Source organism: Branchiostoma floridae, unplaced genomic scaffold, assembly GCF_000003815.2.
Source record: "Branchiostoma floridae strain S238N-H82 unplaced genomic scaffold, Bfl_VNyyK Sc7u5tJ_1499, whole genome shotgun sequence".
Classification (NCBI taxonomy): Eukaryota; Metazoa; Chordata; class Leptocardii; order Amphioxiformes; family Branchiostomatidae; genus Branchiostoma; species Branchiostoma floridae.
This window is the reverse complement of record NW_023365732.1, coordinates 212,638-223,875: the sequence shown is the minus strand read 5'-3', so window position 1 is coordinate 223,875 and position 11,238 is coordinate 212,638. Positions and strand designations below refer to the sequence as shown.

At 42.4% G+C, this 11,238-nt stretch overlaps 2 protein-coding genes across 2 annotated transcripts; both read right to left on the bottom strand.

Annotated features, from left to right (window-relative positions):
• Window positions 1-995: 995 nt before the first annotated feature.
• LOC118407915 lies at window positions 996-5,085 on the bottom strand. The gene is made up of 4 exons (XM_035808488.1): window positions 4,364-5,085; window positions 2,414-2,529; window positions 2,239-2,289; window positions 996-1,014 (listed from the first exon to the last, which is right to left on the bottom strand). Exons 1-4 carry the CDS (start codon window positions 5,063-5,065, stop codon window positions 996-998), a joined length of 888 nt encoding a protein of 295 aa, XP_035664381.1. The 5' UTR covers window positions 5,066-5,085.
• A 3,725-nt stretch (window positions 5,086-8,810) lies between these two features.
• Window positions 8,811-9,239, bottom strand: LOC118407914 (gigasin-6-like). Its single transcript, XM_035808487.1, has one exon. It carries the CDS (start codon window positions 9,237-9,239, stop codon window positions 8,811-8,813), a length of 429 nt encoding a protein of 142 aa, XP_035664380.1.
• Between the last annotated feature and the right edge of the window lie 1,999 nt (window positions 9,240-11,238).

Genomic DNA, 11,238 nt, shown 5'->3' with positions numbered 1-11,238 from the left:
TCCTCAATATCTTCTCTACTCGATCTTACCAGTGCTGCATTACAGAGTGCTGCAGCCTTGGTGAAGTCGCCTCCGTCCTTTGACTGGATTCCTCTTTTGAGATAGACTCTGCCTAACATGTACAGGGTCTCTGCCTCTTCCATGTGTTGACCTGTAAGTTACACATCATCATTTGTATGTTTTACTTCTTCGTAGTGATTTTATATCTGCTGTGTGCATTGTTAAGTAACTCTACTTCAGGCCTTCTAGACTCACTAGAATGGCTCCCAGTAGCTGAGCTGCACAAAAAGGACAAAGCTACTCTCGTCTACAAGGCCCTGAACGGTTTGACCCCTCCCTACATCACTGCAATGTTCACACAGCTATCACATGTTCACACACACAATACCCGCCTCAGGGCACAAGGTGGTCTTCAGTTGCCCAAGACTAAACTTGAATACAGAAGACGAGCCTTTTCATTCTCTGGGGCGGCACTGTGGAACTCACTGCCACAACATATCAAATCAGCCAGAACGCTGGCGATTTTCAAAAACCTTGAAAACATTGATATGCAAATTCAATCCTTATCTTAAATTTGGCTTCTTTCTGTTACGTTTCCTGTGTACCTACTCAAACCTACTGGCTGCAAAATACACCCGATATTATTATTATTATCATTATTATCTCACGTTAAGGTTAAACTTTTGATTCACTCATTTGGCAGTATGGTTTTATGTTACCTAAGTTGAATCTGGTTTTGTACAATCTTTATGTTTATGTTACTTAAGTAATTTGGTCTCAAAGAACTTTATGTATGATTATGTTATTGAAGTTAATTTGGTTTCGTTGAACTATGTATGATTTATGTTCGGGTTCTCCCCCAAGGGGGCTTTGAAAAACGCCGCCAGGCGACATGCTTATATACCCTGGTTAAATAAAGAATAAACAAACAAACAAAGACTTAAATTAACAACTTTGTTGTTACAACCCCACGATGGCCGTAGTTATCAGTGTATCTATCCGTAGTTCACAGATCTGCGGTGAACATAGTTCGGTGTGTCGAAAAGAATCATTTAGGATCACGGACTATTTGCAAGCATTTACTCTAAAATTCTTTGAACCAGGTTCATACTTAGACTCACCTTGGATATGAACAGACTTGAGCGCAGCTGCAAAGTTTTGTTCTGCCTTGTCCAGGTCTCCAGTCTGCAGGGCCCTGCAGCCATCCTGTAGATGTTCTTCGTATGCACTGTAAATAGGTCGTCATCAGATAAAACTATTACGAAATCTATCATTCGAATCGTATTTAACTTTTAGAAAAGCGCATCTTGGATACAAGTGAAGTTTTAGTAACCATGGATGTCAAATGTAATAACACAAATTTTTGAATTGAATCTATTGGCACATATGGTATCTATCTATGTTGCCCTCTTTCTCAGCTACATCGGTCACATGTTTGAAATTCCTATGACCCCCAAAAAATCACTTTCAAAATTTCAAATACCACACGGTTCCTCAAAAACTGCTAGGGGGCGCAAAGATATACCATTTATTCATAAACCCAAGAGGCATCTACCATGAAGGGGCATCTCCAGAGAACGGAATAAGGAACCGGAATTTTTGCTGCAGTACAGCAAGCCACCGGAAGGGCCGCAATCAACATACACTTTGTTTTTGCCCACACCTACCCAAATACCGAATATCATAAAGCTTCTTGAATTGTCTGCGTATATTTTCATTAGCATATAGGTTAGGTTCATCTCTTCGGTTTTTGAACGAGAGAATTTACATTTAAGAGTCATTTTAAAGTAGCCTGGAATCCAGCCGTGTTGTGCTTGGGTCGCTCCCAACACGTCTGGCTTTCGTTAGCATTGGAACGATCGGCATTTGAATATTCGCAGAGATTTTATGCGGGATTTTTGATTGGATGTTGGAACACACAAAATCATGTTTATAGTTCGTAATCGAACGGAACACTACTTCTATCTTTCCCGCGAACTTTTCGTCTGCATGACCACTGTATCACAACAGATCACGTGAGAAATGGCGCCTCGCGATTGGTGTTCTTCTCTCAGAGGTCATCCAATCAGCAAAGAGAAATAAATATGAATATTCACGAGTCTGCTCATTAGTGACGTCCAATGCTAACGAATGCCAGACGTGTTGGCAGAAGCAGAGCGACCAAAGCACAACACGGCTGGATTCCAGGCTAATTTTAAACACTTGCGAAAACAAAACAAAAAACTTGGTGGCACTAACATGTCATCGTCGACTCCTGTCGAGGTTTCAACTTTTTGTACTTCCGGGGTACTGAAAAGGAATAACAAAATGTCTGTTTTATCATTTTACAATACACAGAGATTTGTATGCCTTATAGGGTAGTCCAAATCAATAATAAAGAACCAGCATCCCCTATACCATTCACTGTACCTACCTGTGTGGACGGCGCATTCGGTCAGTAGTGTTGTCACTTGAGGTTGCAGTTGAGAAGGGAGAGGCGTGGTCCTTTCGTTTTTGCACGTCTTGTTGTCGTTGTGTCCGAGTTGACTTCTACAAAACAAATGGAGACCCAGGAATGACTAACAGGTGGGCAATCGTGCGTGTTATCTAACGCATAATTAAAACTTTGATGAATGGTCAACTGTAATATGAATTTCCTCACGTCATTGGAGGGGCATCATTGACTACATGGGCCCAATATAATAGAGCACATGTCATCATTAAGCCGTCATCATCCTCTACGCACAGACCAAACATTGTGAAAATATATTCACGACTTCTGGAACTATCCTTTCCTCAAAGATACAAAACACACTAACCCCATATCATAGCAGAAGTAAACAAACGAGAGTTCGGAGAGCTCATACCTCCATGAAATATTCTGATTATACAAATGACTTTTATATATTATTACTATATCTGCATAATTTATGCTTCCTGTTACTGCTACAAAGACCTGTCACTGCCACTAGCCGCAGCTACGTACTCATTCACACCTGAGTTAAGTGAGGAAAGTCGTGTAAAGTGCCTTTCCCAAGGGCACAAGATCGGTGACACGGCAGCCGGATTCGAACTCAGGACATCTTGGGCCTGAGACTGCCGATTGCGCCACGCGGTCCCACTTCTCAGGCAGACATGCTACTCTTGTGGCAATGAAGGACACTTTGCCAAGGTTTGCGCGGAGTACAAAACGCGCAAGGTATATCTTTTGTCTCGTTTCATTATTAGATGGCGGCGAGATAATTTCTGAACAGGGTTCTGAAAACCCACGACTGCATGGCAGGCTACGTTTGCACATTGCGAAGTGGCGAGCCATTGAAATTCCCCCATTTGTCCTAGGGGCATGTTCGGGCATGACGCACCCGCCATGACACACGAGTCAGCAGATCAGGGGTAGGAGGAAGCCCTTGCATCCTTGGTCGGATGTCTTCCTAGGAGACGGAAACTCCAAATAACAAACCTGCATCTGCTGGGGCCGTTTTACACGTTGCATACAGTTGCCTCTGTATGACTTAGTGCGACAGTAGACGAGAGGGTGGAGAAGGGAGTGCACACCCCTCCTTCACCGTAAAAACCCAAGTGCAGGCCAGGCAGACGGGTCGCCTAACCCAACCTGTCTGCCTACCATTGTCTTCCGAGACAGACGGATGCCAACAGCCATGACATTTATGCTTGCTTGTGTACACCATTAACTAACTTACACAAGTCACAATGTTGACAATCGAATCATTTACTACATGTAATGAGAAGAATTAGAACACGTTCACATTAATTATGCAAACTGGGGGCTTTTTGATATCTTCCACCTGTCACAAACTACATATGTTACATGTATTTGAGTCCAATATTAAAAAATAAACACTAGATATCGATTTTCCTCATTTAGTATGCAAATTAAGTCCAATTTTGCATAATTTGTACTTCATTATGTACATCTGTACCACAGATACCTGCATGCTAAATATCATGGAAATCCATTGTTCCTACGTTCCGTTATGCTCCTTTGAAGATTTTGACAAAAATGCCCCTCCATTTCCAGAGCAGTTAGGGGGCCCAAACATACATCACCTCTTCCGTATATTACAAGCACATCCGAACATCATCTGCCACAAAAAAAATCATACACAAAATGGAAGTTCTGCTGCTGTACCAAGGTCACATACCAGGGGCCAAAATTGACCTTGACCTTCGTCTTTCTAACCCGGGCCCCTACCCACATACTGAATATTGTTGTAGTCCATCAAGTGGTTCTAATGTTGTACTGACCAAACATATCCGGACATCCGGAAACACACACACATACAAACACACAAGCCAAAAACTATACATCCATTTTTCATGGAGGTAACAAGATGCATAGATTGTCTTTATCGCTAACACTCACCTTTATGCTTTTTGTGGTGATGTCCTGCCTGATTTTTGCTGTGTACAGCAAGCGGTGGACAATGGCAACTGATACCTGAACGTTGTTACACCGCGCCAGTGCCGTGTTGTACAGGGCAGTAGCTCTGGTTAAGTCTCTAGTGTCTCTAGTTTCTGTTCCTCTTTTCAGGTACACATCACCGAGGCTTTTGATCGCTTCTGTTTGTAACATGTTGTTCTCGTTTACTATTCCCTCTACTATTAATTGTGCGTATCCAACCAGCATGGAGTCTGTGTTACCACCGGCAGCCCGTTTCTTGTCGAGGTTTTGAAACTTCAGAGTCACCTTTGCAGGTGTAGTCGTCTCCTTGTCTTCAGTTTGTGGTTCCTGACCCTGTGACCCCTTTGACGTCACCCCTTGTAAAAGTCTCTCCGCGTATTCGTATCGGTGTTCTATACCATCCCCCTGATCCCGATAGCCACACCGGACCATAGCAGCCACATAAAGTGCCAAGGCCATGTTGAACCTCCCTACATCCTTCTCGCGTCTTCCCTTCTCCAAGTTCACGTCACCCAGACTTTTGAGTAGCTCCACTTCCGCCAGCCTGTCCTTGTCAGCCACGGCGTCCACCAGGGCACGGAGGTAGCCTGTCTCCGCACGGGCTAGTCCGTACCTCCTGCCCTTCGCGTCCGCCTCACTGAGTTTCTCACAGACCCTCAACATGGCGGAATTCGTAAAGGAAGTTCTACTTACATCCACAGGTACAGATGCCCTTGTTAGCTCTATTTGCCTGACTTGAATACAAACAGGTGTCACATTGCTCGTGTCAACATTATTACGTCATTATAAGTTTAAAGGTGAAAGGTGAAATGCACTAAAAGAAAGCTTATACTCGTAAACATATCAGGTAGCGTGTCGACCTGCATAAATGTACTTAGTGCTTAGGCCAGGCCAAAAAATCACCTGTTGTTGCAAGTCTAGTCCTCAAAGTATCTTATTTGCTCCCCCAAAACAAACAGAGTTTTCGCCTACCCTGACAATAGATCACCGTCATGGACATCTTCTTGCTTTGTCCAGCGATGTCTGAGCTCAAAAGAGCTGCTTGCTTCCTGTTCACGCCGCAACGAGTTTATCATTCTAAGTCAGTGATTTAGTCACGCTAACCTGTTTGTTTAAATAAGGTCTGGTATTCTGACGTCTTCAGTTTCTGTCATTTACATACAGTAACTGTAAAGCGAGAAGGTATTAGCTGCATCGGGCGAGGGTGGGGGTTGTGTGAGTGGAGCTACAAATCTGCCATGGGAGTCCCCTGTTGTGAAAATACAGAAAATGACGTGGCAGTTTCAGAAGGAAGTCAGATATACACTGAGATTACATGTAATATCACATGCATTTGTTTAAACAATTACTGCATTTCGCAGCAGCTGCGCCTTACCCATGTCAGTCTTATTTCGTAAATGATAGTCTTTGAGATAGTAGCGCGGGAACATACCTATTCTGCCCCCCCCCCCGTCCCCATAGATTACCTGTCCCATCCAAGACAATCGAATTTCGATATTTCGGTAGTAACTTCAGGTCACTGAATCCAGTTTTGATTTGATACAATTAACTGTACAAGTGTCTGTATTTCATTTATTTTATATCTGCATATCTAGAATACTTATCTTATTTTGTCTATAATCATTACTCACTGTTATATTAAATACAGAAATAAAAGATTTATTGGTTGTGATAGTATGTTTTTGTCCCTTCAATTATTCTTACATGCCCAATTTTTGCTCAACTTCTGTAGCAGTACTGTGTATTTGTGTCTGATATTGTGTGTGAATATCAATACTTTTCAGTACCAAGGACAGGTCGCATTTTGAGCGATTAAGCCTTCATTTGAACGTAAGAATCCCTCAAGCAGCATATGCACGTTTATGCATATATTCACCTAGAAATTCATAGTAAAGCTGGAATTTATTCGCTGCCAAAGAAGCCTCACACCGAAATGTAAGCAAGTGAGTTTAATTTTGGTTTTGTACAAGAATTCTTCTATATCCCATATTCTACCAACCTGATGAAATTATTTTCGGAAGTAAGCCTCATTCCGTTCTTCAAGTCATGGCTCAAAAGCGTCCCCTAGCAATGCTTTGCCGTCATTTCGAAGATAAAGAGAATGACACCACTGCTATGACATATTTTACAAGCTTTATTGAGTGTATCTATAGGAATCTTTTATGTAGAATGGATACGTGGGCATTCATAGCATCGTTTTGTCGCGCATACTTTTATATTCACAACAATGCCGCAGTGAACGAACCCCGCAGTACCAGTACCCCAAGTCCAGTGAGATACCTGAATTTCCGGCAAGCCTTTCGGCGACGTGCGCGGCCAGCGTGTACATGACGTCATTGTAACGAAAGGTGGTACGGAATGGGTAGATCTCCCTGTAGTACCGCACTCGTCTGCAAGGGAAATTCTCAATAAGAGAAAATCTCAATGACAATTCATGTCGTGTTTGCTTGTTCTTGATGAACTAGGGGTATGGACTTTAACCTTTAAGCAAAACTGGTTTGTTACACCTTTACAGTATATTTATAAGCTGCAAGTACCTGACTTTAAGGTTTGATCCACTCACACCCTACCCTCTTTGATAAGTATGGTGGGATTTTTAACGTTTTCGAGGTGTATTTCCTAAAAAAAACGGGGCCTACCTCTTTGTACTGTATGTCTGTACCATCTGAGGGGACGCCCCTACACAAAGCTAGGTACTAACATTCGCCTTAGTCGAGTGGGGAAATAGGTATAAATTTCCTTTTTCTACGGCACAACATAGCGAGCCGCTAAGAATTTGAATCCAGTCACAAACGCTAAACGCAAGACCTCCCTCCACCTATTTTATGATATGTAATTTTGACTAATTCTTTGATAACTCTGGTGCTCCCCAGGGACGCAAGATGAAAATGGATGAATAATGTATCGTAACAGTTTCCTAGATGTCAAAGAAAAATGCCAATTAAAATCTTTAACTATTCAGACCGGGCTTTTTTGGTCATCCCTGGACCGGGGGGGGGGGGGGCTTTTGAGGCCCTCCACTTCTAAGTCCTCTAACTCTTGAACTACATGCCGTAGGGCCACCAAATTTTCAGGACATGATATCGACATAATATCTGACAAGTATTTGACGTTTGACGTTACGTTGACGTAAGATGACGTAATTATGACGTCATCAATTTGATTATATTGGCCGGACCCATGAAAAAAGGGTATTCTCAGAAAACTTCAAGTTATACTACAAAAATGTAACAACAAGTGCAGATAACAAGATGATAATGTTTATTACGACTTGTATTGCCAATAGCAACATCGAGACGTCATGATGACGTCATAAAATGACGTCATGCACATCTAAGATACGAGTTAGGCTCCGCCATATTATATCCACCAACTTGAATTTCTAAAACTACTTTTTTTGCAACAAATAATCACAAATGGCAATGGAAATAGACTAAATTCATCCATTCATTCATTTAGATGGTTTTTGATGAAAAAATACCAGGTAGTTACAAATTTTAAGGGATAATTAGCTTGTTATTCTTGATCTGGCCATACGGTCCGCCATCTTGGATTTTGGGCTGATGACGTCATCAAATTAGCATAATTTATGCATATATAATTATGAAAGATATGCTAAATAATATAAGATTTCATTTATGTAACAAAATAGCAGTAATATAGCAAATAAATGTGAAAAATACATTGTTAGAACCAAAAATAGTGATTTTTGGCAAAACTGCCTGTCAGCAAACGGTTGCCATGGCAACACGAAAAAAATGGAAAATTTGTCAAACTTCGTAAAATTGTTGCCAACAATATTTTAGGAAAACTCACCAAATTTAGTGGCTTCAGCGTAAGGCGTTCTGGCGTTATAGGACATCGAAGTTGGCGAGAGCCTCAAAAGCCCCCCCCCCCCCCCCCCTGAATAGGGTTAAAAACTGGCTACAAAAAATCAACTTAGTTTAGAAAAAATCCGTACAGTATTTCCTGTGTGTTATCTGTATATTATACATTGGACAGCGACCTTTAGCATTGTCGCTCATAGAAATGTGAGTGATTTATCATGAATGTTCCATCCATTCATCTTTCATCACAATAGACATTGTCTAGCGGAGGTATCAAAGCAAGAGGCTCAAGCGAAGCCACAGTCAAGTATGCAAGCACTTCAAATTTATACGTGAAGTTCGGAAACGAAAACAAATATTAACTTTGGCTGATGTCAAAGTCAATGCTAAAGTCAAAGTTGATGCTCTCTTCTACGGTGTTTATGAACCTCCATTTGTCGGTTGACCAAAACTGAAATATGTAGTAATTCCTCCGAGTATACGTGTGCATAAGGCTGGCTGTTTTTATATCGCAAATCTAGAACGGACAATGGGCGAACTACTGATAATTATTTATAACGGAAAAAAACCTACTGTGCAAACTACGATCTGTCGATGTCTTGTCCCATTATTACGGCAACGTACCACGGGTTCTCTAGTGCGATTTTGTGGGCTAGGAGGCCTCGTATGGTCGCTTCTTCGGTACGGAACCGGTCCCTGAACCTGAAGGACGGCCCCAGGATGTCCGTCAGGACGGTGTCCCAGCTCACGTCTTCCCTCTCCCCGAGAATGACCGCTAACAGTGCTGAGGTGAAGGACTTGGAGATGGAGCCGACTCCGAAGAGAGTCCTGTTGTCCACAGCTTGTCCAGTCTGCAGGTCCCTTTGGCCGTACCCCTTGGCAAAGATGGTCTGGCCGTCCTTGACCACGGACACGGTCAGTCCGACTACAGGCCTGGACTCACATGTCATCAGGTTCTGGATGAAGGTGTCGAGATCCTGTAGCCTCTGTTGTAGATCTGGGCTTGTCATGGTTAAGACCTGTCCGACTATTATAAAGCAAACCACAAGGAACACATTCACGGTAGCTGCCATCTTACGCTACTGTAGACCTATGAGTATAAGCTATCAGCTTGGAACAAACAGTCTGTGTTTGTTGGGTCACGAGTTTATGACTCATTGTGACCTTATGGGTGTGCCTTTGTGGACTTTGTAACAGCTTTGAACTCTCATGTTTCCCATGGGGCCGTACACATGCAGGCTAGGAGATCATCACTATGGGCCAACGTTAAAGCTACACACACTGACATCTTGGTACAGGTTTCATAGCATACCAGCCTAACTTAAGGGCACAACCCGCCGTACGTGCAAATAGTGGGCAATCTTTCGGGATCCGTAAGTGGTAAGTACCGCCTCCGTACGAACTCTTAGGGAATCCGACGGATTTTGGAGCACGGAGATACGCCGAAGAACTTTACGTGCAGGCAAAACTTTGTGTTGCGGTGTTGACGTACTCCCTCCCTGCTTTTGCCAGTCATTCCCCATTTCAGAGATACTTGGCGGACGTGGCCTCCCCAAAAACGTACGGACAAATTGCACGTACGACGGGTTGTGCCCTTAGCTTAAGTGACTGACATTTTGGTTTGACGTAAGTGTCCTCTATCTGCGACCGTGTCCCTCCCCCCGCTGAGGTGGAACTTCGTGTACCGGGCCATGTCCAAGGCGTTGTATACTAGAACTATTTCCCTTGCCGAATGATGTAACTTCAGAGGCCTACATCTGCGAAAACAGAGTGCCCCCCTCCCCCGCTGATGTCGAAGTTCATGTACTTCAAATATTTGATAGAAGGTCTCACTCCTATGCAACTAGGCACAATACAAGTATATCATGATAATTGCAGCTTCCCTAAGTCAGACTCGAATCCGGCCGTAGAAAACAGAGGTACATTTGCTTGTAATCAGCTACCAGCTTTCTAGTAATTTCTACGGCATCCCAACATTATTCGAAACATTCTTATCTCATTCGATGGAGAACCGAAACGGCAAGCCACTTCGAATCCTGCTAGAATGTGGCCCAAAGAATATCTGCCATGCAGTGAAAATATATAATGCACTACGAATTCCCAGGAATAGAAAAGAATTTTCATTCTGACGGCATTTTCGCTCATTCCTTCTCGTGTGAAGGGAGTCCATTTGGAATTCCCACCCGAATGGCCCCGAATGTGGCACGAATTTTGCAAATACTTCATTCCGGCTGGTTCTGCTTGATTCCTGCTAATTCGGTTTCAGTGTGAAGGCCCTATTAGAGTGACCACGACTGACCGCTCTTTGAGGACACTAAAAACATCAATTCTGACCCCTGATTATACGATATACTACTTGGCACTGATAACGACTATGAGAGTTGGTATGATTTTGATTTGTATGATGGACTTGTCTTCATCAGGTATATACATTGTATTGCATTGTGAGTAGACTCTTGTGTATACGTGTACCCAGGGCCTTCATGGAAAGTATGGCTTAGCAATTGAGATAATTAAGAATACAGAAATAAATAAATCATATAAATATGTACCTGGTCATGTCCAAGCCGCTGGGCGCCAAATGCAATACCCCGTACAGAAGTAACAATCCTTTATTAGTATCACTACATAGCATATTAGTATCACTGCAAAATTGTGAAATGTGATGAAATATAAATATTTGGATTGTTCCCTCGTATTCGCTGATATGCAAGCTTGAATTCAGTCATTGTCTTGTGGCCGCGTGCACAATCACATTTATGATCACTTATCGTTGCAATTCTAATAAATTAAATCGCAATTAATCAATGTATCATATTCATACTATGCTTTGTATGGCACTGTTACTGTATATTTCTTACCCGGTGAATCTAACTAAATAAAACGGACACTCAAATTATGGCTATAAACCAGTTGTATTTACAAAAAAACACGGTCATTACTGGCTAACGGAGTCCATACGTATTTGATATAAACTAAACGTTTTCATAATTATTCTTGTCGGTACCT